At 40.1% G+C, this 16,194-nt stretch overlaps 1 protein-coding gene across 6 annotated transcripts in view; it reads left to right on the forward strand.

Moving 5' to 3' along the window:
• The window catches only part of LOC121959384 (protein TANC2-like), a 171,403-nt gene that overhangs the window by 122,340 nt on the left and 32,869 nt on the right, over positions 1-16,194 (forward strand). For all 6 annotated transcript variants that reach the window (XM_042508672.1, XM_042508673.1, XM_042508674.1 and 3 more), the window contains 2 exons: positions 1,073-1,321; positions 9,575-9,706. In XM_042508672.1, coding sequence (XP_042364606.1) covers positions 1,073-1,321; positions 9,575-9,706 — 381 coding nt within the window. The remainder of the gene's footprint in view (positions 1-1,072; positions 1,322-9,574; positions 9,707-16,194) is intronic.

Raw genomic sequence — 16,194 nt, forward strand, 5'->3', positions numbered from 1 at the left:
CAGTTTCCAGTCAGACTGTGTCACTTTTCAGAATCAGTCTGAACTCCCACTGAAAGACAATTCAGGTGTCATGTTGACATCAGCTGTGGCATTCTTGCATTGTTAGCAAGAAAACAGCAGAGATAAAAGGCTCTCCGATGTGAAGCGTCGATGTCAAAACAGGTGCGAGCATTGTCTCCTTGCAACAATGGCTGCAGTTTGATGAGAAAAGCATTACATAAACATAGATCGATTCAAAACAGCAGCAAACAAGAGTGAAACAGACAGTCTGGGTAAAGTGGAGGATGACAGAAATGACCTAAAATAGTGATACCCAGCTTACGGCTAGTGGGCCAAATCTGGCCCCCAAATGGGTGCGGGATGGCCCCCCAGCCAGTTAAAAATTCACAATAAAGATAAAGTAATTCAAACTGGGATTTTTTTTTTGTACTTTAAATATGCATATGGTGCTGGAGTGCATAAAACAGCATCAAAATAGACTTTTTTATCAAAAAAGTGCCAGTGGAGGATCCCCTGAACACCCTGAAAGAGGTCTTAGCTAAGCCCCTAATGTCCTAAAATCCTAAAAATGTACAAAAATCCTTGAAATGTTCTGAAATCCTATCGCTCTAAAATCTTACAAACATTGTAAATCCTGGAAATGTCCAGAAATTAGAGAAGCATCCTAAAATCCTAGAAACGTAATAAAATCTTGGAAATGTCTTGAAATCTTAGAAATGTCCTAAAATCCGAGAAACATCCTAAAATCCTTGAAACGTCTCAAAATCCTGGAAATGTCTTAAAATCTTAGAAATGTCTTAAAACCTTAGAAATGTCCTAAAATTGTAGAAACGTCTAAAAATCCTGGAAATGTCCTCAAATCCTAAAAAATGTCCTAAAATCCGAGAAACATCCCAAGATCCTACAAACATGTATTTGGCTGCTGGGACTGGCCCCTGGCCTCCCGTCACTTTGCAAAAGTGTCCCCTAGGCTAAGCAAGTTTAGTGTCCCTGGCCTAAAAGTGACACATTTCCCACGCTGAAAAAGCTGCATTATGCACATCACTGAAGACGGTGTTTTGTTCTCTTGCAGCCACATTGACCAGCTACTCGGAGAACATGGAGCGAGGCGGCAAATACGGCGAGGGCTCCCGGGGAAACCTGAAGCTATGGCAGTCCCAGAAATCAGGCATGGACTCGTTCCTGTACAGGGTGGATGAAAACATGACCGCCTCCACCTACAGCCTCAACAAAATCCCTGAGCGCAACCTGGAGAGCATGTCCTCCCACTCTGCCCACTCCATCCCTCTGTACCTCATGCCCCGCCCTAACTCTGTGGCTGGTGAGTCCCCTCCTCTCTCCCTCCCTCTCTCCTCTGTCAAAATACAAAAAGGAGGCAACAGTTTGTCCGAGGAGCCGGAAATAAGATTATTTATGAGTGCATGAGCATGCAGGATACCAATTCTGCCAAAGTGGAGTAACTTTTCTGGCAAAATTGGATTGAGCTGCTGGTTCCGAGTCCCTGTTTCTGACTCCTCTAGTGCTCCCTCTTCACTCCTTTCAAGCTTTCTTTCCTCGCTTGTTTCCTCCCGAGATGAACTGTGATCCCTCCCTTTGATTTCTTCGACCTCCATCTGTGTGAATCCTGTGACCATGGATCTTACAATGAAACAAGTGCAGAGGCATAAATTAAAGGGGTAGTTCAGATTTTTTTGAAGTGGGGTTGTATGAGGTATGTATCCGTAGTCATTTGAGAATTTGAGTTTGAGGAATAATAACAAATATGTAAACCACATAACAACACATATCAGTTGATAATAAGAATACTGAGGTAAATTAGTGTAAAACAGAAAGGAAACAAAGGAAGAGAAAGACATTTAAAATGAAATAAGTAATATCAATTCAGATAAAATAAATAAAAATAAATGAGAAAATAAAATGAATGCATTCAAAAATTTAGAGAGAGGAAAGTCTAAACATACAGGTTGCTGTGGTGTTTTGTGTTTTCAATGAGTAGCTAAATTGAGCGAGACCTCTCTTTGCTCTCATCAAAGGCACCAGACTCCGTTAACAAAAACAGTCATTTTAGCTCACTGAACACAGGAGTTGCTTATCTACTGCTGCCTAAGTGATCGAGGCAGATTTCGATTTTGTTCAGTGGAGTCAGGTGGTTTCAAATGGAGCATAGATAGGTTTTAGTTTAGGTAAGATAAACAGTTGAAAACATTATAAATATAGTGCACACTTAAACAGATTTTTGTGGTCGGCCTCCATCCACAGCAGAACATTGCTCAGCTTCCATGTCAGACACCAGTCTGTTTTTCAAAACTGATTATGGACGAGTTCCTCACACAAATCCACTTCAAAAAATCAAAACTAATTCCTTTAATATTTTGAAGGGGTAAGTCCAGCCTCATGGTGGCTTTTGCAGGGTGATCTGTATGACATTTAATCTTTAGATGTTTTTTTTTTCTTGCCAATATTCAGCTAGAGTTTCTTCCAACCCAGCTGTCAAGAAAAAAAATCCTTGTCTCTTATCGGCTATTAGCAGTGATGTAACTCATTCAGATTTCAAATATCAGGTTTTGTTAATTACTTGGATGTCAGCCAGCAGCTCAGGAGGGGAAGATTGAATCTGCACACTGCTCACATTGCCAGGTATTCTGTGAACAAAAACGAGCACAGATCCCAGAGCTGCAGACCACGTTTCTGCAGCAAATCTGGGATAAATCAACCAAAACTTCCTAAAAATCTGCGCCCATTTTTTTTCACGAGGAGCTCACTTGTGGTTTGAGTTCATTTTTTTAAATAATCTAGCGAGGAAACAACTCTGAAATTTCAGTGTTGAAATTTCTGGTGGCTGCAAATCCGCAGCGGTATTTTGTTAAACTCTCACAGCCCTCTGGTGTGGATCGAAAACCACAGAGCAGAATAATACAGTCTGGGAAAAATAGCTTCAGCAGGAGAACATACTGCGGCTGGAAGAGTATCATAAAAAAAACAAAACAGGCATTTGTGTTGCTGACAGAGGTCTCATTGATGTGTGCTTCTTATTGTGGGCCTCAAACAGCAAATATATCAGCAAAAATGTCAGTTTCATAACACTGAGGCAGTCCTAATGGGCCTGATTGTATTATTGTTCTCATCATGAGAGAGAGAGGCTGTTACAGACGATGAGCTCTATTATGCACTTCACCCACTCCCACTGGCAAAAAAAAAAAAAGTGTGCACGTACTGTCGACGCGCACATACATTTCACTAATGTTCCTGACAAGCCCGTCGCTGCAGCTCTGACCCTCTCTTTATGCTGGTCATGTTCTGCTGTTTGACACTGCTGTCTGGCAGCGCAGCGACTTTAGAGATTCACCCTCGATCTCATCTACGCCCCTCAATACCTTCAAAGGAGGCTTTAAAGATGTACTATAAGCTGCAGATGATGCAAAAAAAAAAGAGGGAGAGAGGCAGCAAAAAAAAAAAAAAAAAAAAACGATAATGTTTCTGAGGGTTTGTATTTGTCAGGAATTCTGTCGATGGATACGTGTGGAAGAGGAGTGAAAGTAGAGTTTCATAATCTCTCTCTCTCGCTCTCACTCTCTCCTCCACAAAGAATTATTAGATGATGTTAGGGATGGGAGGCGAGCGCAGGCTGAGGATTGGCTGGGCTCACACAGCAGTGGAACATCAAAGCCCCAGGCATTAACCGTTTCTATCCCCCAGAGTGACAGAGAGAGACTCGCTTTGATGTGCGGAGGGAGAGAAAGAGGGAGAGCGAGTGAGAGCAGAAGGCGACTGGGGAGGAAAAATGAGCAGGGAGGGAGGGAGGGGGATACTCTATTACCTAATGAAGGCAGTGCGTTGGTAGAGCTTAAGATGGATATGGAGGAAGGAGTAACTGAGGCAGAGTATTTCTTTTTCTGTGGTGCTAATGCTGCTCGCTCCACAGGAGCAGAGATGATCAGAATTTAAAAATGATACTTTACAGCCCCTCAGGAATTTAATTTGTCTTCGAGTTTTTATTCGGTGAAGAATTATAAGGACTAAAGGACTAATTCATTACCAGTGGTTAATACTTTTACTTGAGTACTATCTTTTTGTGCAGAGTTGAGGTACTTGTAAACCCTTTTGCTCAGGTTTTGTGAAAGGCGTCAGAATGAAGCGCTAGAAAAAAACTTTGAGAGGGTTAAGCTTGTGTTAACCACAGACCTTTTTTTCAGACATCTAACCAAAAACCCATTAAAAAAACCCAGATTGATCTCAAGGCGAGGAAACAGGGAGTGCTAAGATGCTAACTTATTTCTGAAAAATCTCAAACGCTAGTATCTCAGAACTTCGTCAAATTAATTTAAACTTAAAACCACAAGAGGAAAAGTATTTTTTTAATATAATTTGAGTGAACTGACCCTTTGAAAATGCCATTTTGAAGGATCTATATGCACAAGCTTATATAATTGCCTGGGGATTGTGGGATCCCTACTCATACAACGACTAAAGAGGAATAAAAGACGCTGTGAGATTCAGTGAGCTAACACTCTATAGTCTCTAAATTCACTAAATTAAGATAACAGCTCACCCGAGATAACAATTTTCAATTTGGGGGGCGGACAAGTGTCATTGATTTCCTTTTCTACCATTTATTTTGTCCTGATTATCCCACCTCTGCTTACATACTCAGCGTAATACCCGGAAATATTATTGTTTAAGTGCCAGGACCTCCATTATTTATAATCTGGAGTCATCTCTCGGGGAGATGAGAGGAGAATGGTGAGGCGTTTAGAGCACCAGCAGCCACCTCATATCTGAGATGACTCGTCGGCTCCCCGGCTGATACTGTGACTGGCTCTGGACAGCAGCCCAGCTGGTCTCAAAGTGTGTGTGTGCACGCATGCATTCATGCTATCAGTCACTCTTTGAAACAGGAAGTGTCTGATGTGGCTGTCATTGCCTAAAGCAGCTGATCTCTTTGCTGCACAGTTTCTTTTTCTTGCACTCTCACTCTTTCATGCTACAGGGTTCATACGGTCATCAAAAATCTGGAAAAGTTAAGGCAATTTGCAAATAATTTTCAGGCAGGGGAAAGTTTTGGAAAACTAATTATACTCTGAGATTTTGGATAAAGTCATGAATTTTTAAATCTAGCGATAATGTCTTTTTTTTCTTTTTACAGTTTGTAGCTGTGATAAGTTGTGTAATTTTGTCATTTTGGTGATTTTTGTAGTGAACATGAGCGGGGTTGGAGGGCATGTTTTAATAAAAAAAACTGAAAAATATTTTCTTCAAAAATCATCAAAATGGTTTTTTTTTTTGTTTTTTTTTTTTAAATCACCCAAATGTTTATCTGCAAAATATTTTCTTTAAAATTGCCAAAATTAAAGCCAAGTATTTTCTTCCAAAATTGCCAAAAATTAAAAAAAAGTTATCTAAATGTTTTCTTTAAATATCGGCCATAAAATAAATACAAAATAAAGTCCCTCCCTAGTGCTTAAAAAATAATTTGACATGCCTCACTTTTTTTTGCACCACCCCACCTCTCAAATAAATAACAAACGGTCCCTTAGTTATGTTTAAATTTTTAGCAGTAGTCCTGTTCTGAATTCAATATTTTTTTTAAATGATAATAACCATATATTAATGAAAAAGAACCGCTAACAAGTATCGACGGTAGTTTCAGAGAATGTATGGTCTAAAAAAATTTCCCTGGTTGTCATGGCAAAGTTATGGAAAAGTTGTGGAAATTTATTGGTAAAAGTGTGTATGAACCCTGCCACTATTCGTCTTCCCCCTTTATTTCTTCTCACCGTGCGTGCGGTGTTAGCGCATTGGCTCAGGAGCTGTGAATGTGATTCCCAGCAGCCTGCTGCATTGCAGATAGAGGTGATGAGCACACAGATTTGATTCCTCACATTCAGTTGAAAGCGAGAGAATAAAGGAAGCCTTTCCAGTCTTTTCCGTAGCCCTGAGTCATTCTTCCTTGGTTTAGCAGCAGATTAATGCCCCCACTGTCTCCACTTTTAGCCCAGTTGGATGACCGGCACCCACATTCCCATCAGGGCCGAGCCTCCAGCATTCTCAGCTGCCATTTTCCCTCCATTTTGGGAAACCCATGCGGCTCATTTTTGGGTCCATGGCCTGGGTGACTCAAGCAGTCCCACGCAGAGCCACACACATACCCAGTACGTCACTGGGACTGAGTCCAGCGGCACAGAAACCGCTCTTTACACCACGGACAGGATCAGTGCTGAGGTGGTGGTTAGTTTTACATCAATGAGAGGTTGGTGTCACATGGAGGGATTATTGCGCCTCACATTTTGGAGTGAAAGAGAGAGACAGAAGATATGATTGAGAGGAAGTAACACCTTTCCCAAACTCTTTGAATATGACTTTGGATTTCAGGACCTCAGAGTTTTTAAGGTATAGTGTCGCAGAAAAAGGATTCCCAGCTCTGATTTGGATAATAAGATTATATTTTAAATTATTTTTGTAGCTTTGTCTCAAAATCTGTCAGTCATGATAACATTGTACTCACCTACTTTAGTAATAAAAATAGTCAGATGTGGCAGGAAACACAGTCAAATGATTAGATGAGTTTTAACCCTTGGAAACCCGAGTCGCCATCACTCTTCTTAAACCTTTGAACCCTGAGCAAGTTACTTTGAATTCTGCCAAAAACATGGGACAAAGAACAAAGAGCAAGAACTGTCCCGCAATCTGCAAGACATTAGTAGATTTAGAAAACTATGTTTTTTTTAAATGGACAAAATTCCAGAGAACTATATTTCTAAATATCAGAATTTAATATTTAAAAGTATTTTTAAAGACTTTAAAGAATTTCTTTGTTTTTTTATTTTTTTACTTTCTTGTTTATTTCCTTGTTTATTGTGTTGTTTTGTTGTTTTTTGTGCTTATTTTCAGGTAATTGACTGATTTCTCACTAATTTCTAAGTAATTTCTTCATAAGGTGCACATTGCCCATTTTCTATGTTTTTGAGAGAAATTGAGATGATTTTCCCAGGTTTCAGAGGGTTAAACAAACCAAATTTATTTTGGAGGGAAAACAAAGGCAAATGGTAAATTTCCAATCATTTGACTACTTGTATGTCTTGCCCAATTAGATTCTCAAATTTTAGAAACTACCTCAGCGAGTACTATGTTGTCGTATCTGATACAAACAATGAAAAACCCAAAATTCGCACAGTCAGGAAATTTCTGGAAACATTACAAAACTAGAAAAAAGGTTTTAAATGTTTTAGAAAAGTTTCGAATAACTTTGTATGGGCTATTATTCAAAATATGTTCGTAAAAATCCTAAAACATATCTAACATTGTGCAAAATACGTACCTTCTATTAATAATAGAAAATCTATTGCTAAAACCGCACTTGCATCACGTGATACACATAGACCAGACCGGTACCGCGTCATCGCCAAGGCTACACCTTTTTTTGGGGAAAAAAACGTGCTGTCACATTGGAAGAGAAACGGCAAAATGCTTATAAAGCTGTTGTGCAGTTGGTTAATCGAGGCGTTCACACTGACATCTGAGGCACATAAGATGCGTGAATATTCACTGTCAGTTTGGTAAATCACCAAACGATGCTGGTGGCAGTTACTACTGATGGACGGCTAATGTTAGCTCGAGTGGGAGGCTGCTGCAGTTACGTCATACAGTTTAGCAGCATCAGACTGTCATCTCCATCAAACTCTAACTGTGGATCAAGCAGTTTTCTGTAAACAGGTTTATAAAGACAACACACATGAATTTAGAAGAAGAAATGCTGATTTTGTTGTTTGTGTTGTTTGGCTGATAAAGAAAGTTTCCTTTTGATTTCTACTGCCATTTTTACATGGAACTGTGCAAATGTTTGTTTGACATAAAAACAGATATTGATTTAGTATATTTGGATATTGCACGAAGATCAGCTCGTTATCCAGAGAAATAATGGAAGATATGTCAAGCTCTTTATCAAGATAAACTGTAGACTCATAAAATTTGTGAGATTTATTTTAACTGTACAATTCTTTTTTTAGCAAGATATAGTAAGTATAGTAAGTTTAGTAATATATTATTTTGAAACTTAATTCATTTTATGAGTCTATTTTTGCTGATATTTAACTAACTAACCAGCGATTGAATCACAAGTGTGTATTTAGTAATGCATGGCTGCGTTACTATACTGCCATATACGCCTTCCTTTTTTAAACTAAATAGGGTAAAATATTATGGAAAATAATTGAAAAGTTTTGTAAGTTCTTTGGTAAAAATCTGTTGGAAACATAAAAAAGACACAAGCTGAAATAAATTGGAATTAAACTGAAGGAAAACACAGGCTATAAGGGTTTCTAGGAAATCGTTAATCAGATTTTTCCCAAACGCCTAGTTTTTGATTGATTTTATGTCTCTAATATCCCGTCCTCTGTCACTGTCCCCTCAGCTTTGCCATTATCTCTGCATTAGTGGAGGTTTTTCTAACCACATTTCCTGTCAGAGCACTTGTTGACTCATTTTTAGAGGAGACCTACGCCCATAATCAAAATCCAAACATGTTGCTTCTTTGGTCTAAAACAGTCCAAATGTATTGATTTATTTATTTGACTTGACCAATTGATCGATTATCATCTTTTTCCTGTTCCAAACTATCGATATTAAATCTTCCTTTAAAAATCCACAACCTCAGCCCTTCTTCTCTCCTGGATCTTTTTTGTTTTGAGTTTTCTCCTCTCCCTCACCTCTTATCTGGGGTTCAGGTGTGACGTTCCACAGCTTACTCACGCTGGCTGCGTCTGATCTGATTTAACATTCACTGGTTGCGAGCGTCGGCCCTGAAGACACAGCATGGTGTGAACAATCAGCAGCCAGCGTCAGACGGCGCTCACTCCATGAATAAGACATTTGTCTGCTGAGCTAATTAATCCTGAGAGGGGCCGGATGGCATCTGCCTCCGTGCCGCGTGACAGACACTGAGAGGAGGGAGTTTTAGGACAGACCCATGTAGGGCTGACTCGCTCTCTCCTGTAGGAGTTGAACAGCTGCCTCCGGACTCTGAGTGTGACCTTCTTTTGTGTGTGTAAGGGGTTGTTTAGTTAACCCTTTGAAACTTGGATCGACATAAGTTTTCTTGCGTTCAGACGGCTTACACAAGTGTTTAAACCTTTGAACGTGGAGCAAATTGGTTTTATTTCTGTAAAAAATATGACATGCATGAATTTTCCTGCAAACTTTAAAAAAAAAAAAAAAAAGACCTGGAAACATGAAAATTTGCTTTTAAAAAGAGAGAGAAAATCATTGCAAAATTATCACATAACCAGGGAACATTAGGTTACCAAAAAAAAGGTCTTAATTCGTTTTTTTCTTTTTATTTTATTTTATCATTTTTTTAACTAATTCCTTGCAATTTTTTTGTCATTTCTTCTTACGTCAGTTACTGCCTTTTTGCTGTGTTTTTGTGAGAAATCACGCTAATTTGCTCAGGTTTTAAGGGGTTAATGTGCCTCTAAAATGTACATGTACACACTGATAATAGTGTCTTTTGTTTGTTTGTCTTTCCCCAAAATATCCTGCCCCTCTTCTCCCTCTCTCTGTCACTCACTCACAACTGCAGCGACCAGTTCAGCCCACCTGGAGGACCTGGCATACCTGGATGAGCAGAGACACACTCCATTACGCACCTCGCTGCGCATGCCCAGACAGAGCACCACCTGCGGGCCGGGTCGCTCCGGGCAGGACCTGAGAGGTGAGCCAGAGTTAAAGTTAAACACACACACACACACCCTCCTTTTACTCCTCATGTCCACTGACAGCTGTGCTGATGATATAGAGGTGTTATTCAGTGTCTGTGCTGTGTGAGCTGCACAACTTGAAGATATAAAGAAAGTATAATAGAATAAGAAGAGGAAAATACAGTCAAATATATCAAGAGTTTGGGGTGACCTCTAGCTCACCTGGTAGAGTGTGTGTGTGCCCCACTATATAAACTGCTGTGGCTGGGGGTCAATTCAGACCTGCTGTCCTTTGCTGCATCTTATTTTTTATCTCTCTAACACATTTTCTACAGCTTTACTGTCATTAGTGGATTCTTGAAAAAATCTAAAAAAAAAAAAAAAAAAAAGATATCAAGAAGCTATTAAGTCATTTTGATATTTTTTCTTTGTAAGCAAAGACACACTATTATGATTTTTCGGGGTATTTTAGGGTATATTTTCATACGTTTGAACAGTAGACAATAGAGAGCTGAACTGAAATGAGAGAAAAGGGTAACTTCATGCAACATGCCAACGGCTGGACTCCAACCAGGAAGACATACTGAATGATGTTGCGTTAACAACAGCAAACACTTCCGGGTAGACCGACAACTGTTTTAGCTCGCAAATCAGTTTATTCCTTTTGACACTTTTAGCTGTGTCTGTACAGTTTAATGATCTAGAGTTAAACTCTGTGGTTCGACCCGTCTGACATTTCTGCTGTGCTTATTTTATGACAATGTTGCTTTGCCAGCATCTCTGACAGACCAAATGTGCCTGCACAAAAAAATCCTCCTTATCCATCCTTAAAAAACCTCTTTACATACAAACTAACCAATTGAGGCAGTGGTAGACCACTACCGTGTTCTGCGAAATAAATTACATCTTTATTCAGTACTGTTTCATTTATTATAGGTGACGGAAGGATTTTCTACCCAGAAGTTATTATCAAGTGTGACCCGCAATATTGCAACTGCATGGACATCATTTTAAACTCATAATGTGTAGACCTAAATGTGACAAACGACATAGAAAACGCTGTTTTCAGCGAGATACTGCACTATAAATACTGGCTGGACATAAGAATTGCAGTGAAAGAAATTGAGTGAAAAGCTCAAAGTCAAAGCATTCAAACATTATTTTCTTTCACTTTCGCTTTAAAAACGCTGTTTTGTTTCAGCTTGGGCTGCGATTAGCCATTTGCTTCACATCAGACACAGTGCAGAGGCAAACAATGGGACACTATTCTGCTTTTCACCCACAAACAACAAACTCAAAGCAGCTGAGCAACGCAAGGCGAAGCTGCATGACGAACGAGTTATTTTTAAATCATTTAAAAGTCAGTGAGGGTTGATTTGCTGTTTGCAATGTTTCAGGTACAAAAGTCTGCATGCAGAGCTACAGAAATGCTCCAATATCAGACCAGTCATGCTGCTGCTGCTGCTGCTGCTGCTGCTGCTGGACACTGGAGGTTGTCAGCTGGTGTGTCCTTGTGTGCCTTTTTGTGTGAGACTGGAGGAGAGCGTTTTGTCAGGTTGTGTCACTGCTAAGCTTAAATTTGTCTCAGTGCGTAACATTCACAGTCAGTGTGCACTCCAGTGCGCACTGTTTAAGTCTTGCAAGTGCCTCCGTGATCGAGCAAATCTCCTCAGCCTCCCCACCAAATGGCCAAATGGCCTTATGTCACAACATTATGTGTCCCCTCGCCCTTCTCCCTCAGTCACTTAGCCAGTAATGAGCACCGTAATGGCAGCCCTTTGCCATCCGAGCGAACACAAATATGCGTCCCTGTGTGTTTTAAACACCTGTTAAGACCCCACTTAGCTGAGAGTGCACTCGGCTGAGCTGCGATGTGATTCCCCCACCCGAGGGCAGCTGGCTGCAGACAAATGCAGAGTGAGAGAGTGCCGGGAAGAAAAGGTAGGGAGAGAGACAGAGATGGACACAGACAAAGAGAGAAAAGACAGGGCAGGGGAAGAGCTCCTTCCTCTCAAAGCTTCGCTGTTACTGCCAGAGCCACTTGTTTCAACCTTCCTCCTCTAAGGGCAGCCAAGTGTGTTTACAAGCCAACCGACTGCGTCCTAGCATGCGTTCTGCCTCCTCGGATCAGTGTCAGATCCTCCCTGAGTGCTCCGCTCCTGCAGTTTCACCGGGAGAGACAGAGAGCGAGGCCGAGGGAGACACAGCGTGGAGGCAGGAGAGTTGAGGAGTAGGGTTTTTCCCCTGCAGATCATCTGAGGACAAATTTCAAAATGCCTTGATTCCTAAAATTTAAAGTAAAGGATTAGTTGGTTACTTGATTAGTCCTGTGTTTGTCATATTGATTAATGTTTTTGTGTCAAAGCTTTAAAGGGTCAATGCCAATAAAAATATAAAATATTAATATTTAATATAAAAATATTAGAATATTAAGTTACATTAAATTAAAAGTCATAAAAGTAAATTCACCATTGATATGTAAGGGGACACACCCTATTTTGGTTGGATCATAAATTATGAATTTGTGCTCTTTCAATGGAAGTGTGGTGAATGACTAAACAACATTAAAAAAATAATAAAGAAGATTTTTTTGGCACAAAAGGGGGAATACATAATAACAAAAACAAATTAAATCACACCACCACTTAAAAAAACCCATCTGTTTTGGCCAAATTATAATTTTAAGTATAAATGTCAGCCCAGAATCTCACAATTTTTGCATCCCTAGATATTGTGTCATTTAATATGCTGATTGCCAAGACATTTACCCTTTTAGATAATAAGTAGATAAACAACCAAACAAACAAATAAGAAAGTAGCTGTGACACAGATGAATGGATAAATAACATTTCAAACAATATTTTACAGTATATTACCTACATTTATCACATCATTAGTAGCCTCATGCCGCAGAAAGCACAATATTTTAGCATATTGTGCGTCACAGAGAGGCTCGCTTGTTTTGCCTCAGAGTCTGCTGGAGATTAAGCTGAACTAGAGGAGAAGACGGCTGCTGGTTATGTGTTGGTCAGGTGATAACCAGCTGACAGATGCAGCTCTCTCTCTCTGGTTGTTTCTTTGTTGAAGCTTCTTTTGATGCCGGCCATCGGGCCCCGAGCTGTGCTGCTGTTTTGAGGAGAGTGAGTCAGACTGTAATGGACCTTCTTGTGCTCCTGCCTGCCTACCTCTAAGATTTACCACCCACCTTATCTATTCACCGCAAACTCACTCGCATAACTGTACACTGCACACACACTCTCTCCCTCGTTTGTCTTCACTTTCTCTCTCTTTGTCTTTGTCGCTCGCTCGCTCCCTCCCTGCCTGCCTCGCTGTCTTTCTACGCCTGCTCGCATACACTAAACAGGCCTTGTGTTAGCTGATGGTTGCAGTTTTTGGCTCATAACAATCTTTTTGACTGCAGAGGGTTTTATTACTCCCATATATTCCAGCTGACAGGGGATACAACTTAAATAACAACTCTTGGAAATTCATGTTAGCGCTGTAATTGATTAGGCATTTAGAGGATAAAGCCGGGGGTATTTTTCTTACTGTCAACAAAACCCATGAAAATATTAAAAGCAAAAGTGAACTGAACATTACTAACTGACACTGTGTCTATCTAAAGCATGATATATGTAGATGTTCCTCTGTACCATAGACAAGGCATGTTATGAAACGGGGTCATCGGCACCAAAAAAGAAAAAAAGCAAGGGAAAACTGTATTTAGAATTATAAAAAACTACAGTGGCCATCTTTTGAAGGAAGTTACTGAGCCTCTTTTTAACTGAAGCTATATATATATGTATACTATGTAAACTGCATTTTACAAGGATTATATTACATCTGCAGAAAGTATTGAAAGACAGAGTAGCATGTTGTTGGTTTTGCTGTTTCCGTGGGAAATTATAGAATATTGGCATCTGTAGAAAGACAGTTACCGCAGTGTTTATAGTACACATTTACTGCTAAGACAGACTGAAGGATGCCCCTATGTCTGACTGAGAAAGTGAGTAAGATAACTCATCCACAGTTGATGACCGTGCATGTTTGCAACAAAACAGCTGATGAGTTTCAGGTGATTATCTCGCCTCAGTCTGCTGTTACTCTTATTGTTTGATGCGGCTGCCTTAATCTGTTTTCTGTAATCTTGATGTGTGCATTTTTCAGTTAAGCCCTTGAAACCTGCGCATATTGTTTTTTTTCAACACAACACTGCGAAGAAGGACATGAGTAACAAAAGAAGATGTGATCTAAAAATTAGCAAGACATTTGTAAAACATAAAAGAAAAAAACTGAAAATAGTTTAAGAATCAAACGACAAAAACATTTTCAAAAAAATAAGCAAACAAGGAAGTGATCCCTAGCTTTATTATTTTTCCCTAGATACAGTATGTTTCCCTAGCTTTTTAAAAATAATTTTGTGGAACATTTCTTACCAAGTTGCTCATTGCCTCTTTTCCTAAGAAAGCACACCAAATTGGCCCAATATCTTAAAAAAAAAAAAAGCATGGGATGAGGTCAACAAGCAACTAAAGAAAAAATGGCCCAGAAATGACCAAGAAATTAGTAAAAAGTAGAAAATTACCTGAAAGTTAGGGAAAAAAAGTAAATGTGAAAGTAAACAAAACAACAACAATAGGGGAATAACCTGAAAAAAAACACTGCTTAAAAATGATATTTTTCTGTAAAATAATTTTAAATATATAATTATGCTAATTAGAAAAATCATTCTCTTTTCTAAAATTCTAAATCTACTAATTTCTTGCAATTTGTGGGACATTTCTCACCAAGCTGTTCCAAAGCTGCTCATTGTTCTCTGTTGTTGTTGTTGTCGTCGCTCCAGGTATCAAAGGGTTAAACAACCTAGAATGAGAGGTGCGATATGTAGGTCTGTCCTGAGGTTATTTTGAGGGCTCTACCATCTTATACAGTATAACATATTGACATAATTTCTCTTTGTTGCTTGGCTGCGAGAAGTCAGTAAATAGTGTGCCAGCAAGGAAATGGTTCTATGTTACATGACAGTTTGCAGCCATGAGGAAGATTGAAACACATTTTCTGGAGAAATACATTATCCATAAGCACATCCAGGTTTGTTTTTAAGCCTACCGTGCAAATTACATAAGAAATTATGTAAGATCCAGTTGGCGTTGCATATGCTAGATGTAGCTCTGCATCCACTGTTTGGGAGAAATGACTGGAATTTTAACTGTGGGCTTCATCCAGCAGCAGTCTCTGAAATTTCTCTCATATTATGTCTTAATTTTCTGGTAAGAGAAAATGTTCTTAACCATTTAAATTTGCTCTTACCCAGTTGTGCTCAATAATGAATCCCACTTCATCATAAGTGACCTATTAGCACGGGAAACGCCTCCCTAACACCATATAAGGGCAGGTTTTGTGCCGTGACTGGAGTTAATTAAACAGTACGTCAGTTGCAGTGCAGCAGAAGTTCTTCTTTTTCTTTCAGCCTTTTTTGGTGTCATGTCTCGGCCATGACTCTTTGCACACGGCACAAAACCTGCCCTTATATTGTATTTAGGGGACGTTACCTATGTTAATAGGTGACTTATTATCAAGTGGAATTCATCATTCAGCACACGTGGTAAGAGCAGATTTGGATGGTTAAGGTGCATCTGGAGTTCACTTTTGTTATATTTTCTTGTCACAGAAATTTAAGAGAACGTTGCTGCTTAAGGCCCAGTGTGTCTGAAAAACCAGACACTATATCAACAAACATCAGTCATGAGAAAAATCTTTTGACCTGAGATAACCTTGGCGCCACGCTCCCCAGACCCCTCGCAACGAGCAGACGGATCGTCTAAATACTTGTCTTCCTCCTCCCATCTTCTCCTCCACCTCTTTGCCAGCTCTCCTCCTCCTCCTCCTCTTCACCCCTCCTTCCTCAAGGCTGTTCAGCCACCGTGAGTCATCCTCACCTGGTGAATAATTAAAACGTCTGAGACTCTCGCTCCGTCTGGCCGTGGAGGCTCGGTGGTAGAGGAGGGGGGGAGGTGGAGTGATACCTTGCTTAACGTCGCCTGAGGGGGAGTGTTATGGGCCGGATTATGAGCGACTGCCATCCATCCATCTATCCCTCACACACACATTTGCTCTCGCCGTCCTGGAAACAACTCCCTCAGCCCCCGCTCACAACATGGCTGCCATGTTTTTTTTCCTGGAATACCTGACGCAGCGGAGCAGTAGTAGCTGCACGACTTAGCGGTGTAATCGTTCTGTCGTTCGGAGGACGACGCCTCGATAGTGTGAGGGTGTGTTTTAGTAATTCCACGAAGCAGCTTTACAGGCACGTTTGGCATTCAGTCACCCCGCCATAATTGGATTAGCGCCACTTAAAACAGAGTAGCTGTGGGTATTTAGCCTCGTACTCGAGTGGCCTGCACTCAGAGAAGTGAAGGTTCTAAAAGGGCTGAGGTTCTACCCAGAACCATCTGCTTCTGAAGAACCCTTTATTGAAGACAGGGCTCTTTCTAAGACGAGT

This window comes from Plectropomus leopardus, chromosome 19, assembly GCF_008729295.1.
Source record: "Plectropomus leopardus isolate mb chromosome 19, YSFRI_Pleo_2.0, whole genome shotgun sequence".
Lineage (NCBI taxonomy): Eukaryota > Metazoa > Chordata > Actinopteri > Perciformes > Serranidae > Plectropomus > Plectropomus leopardus.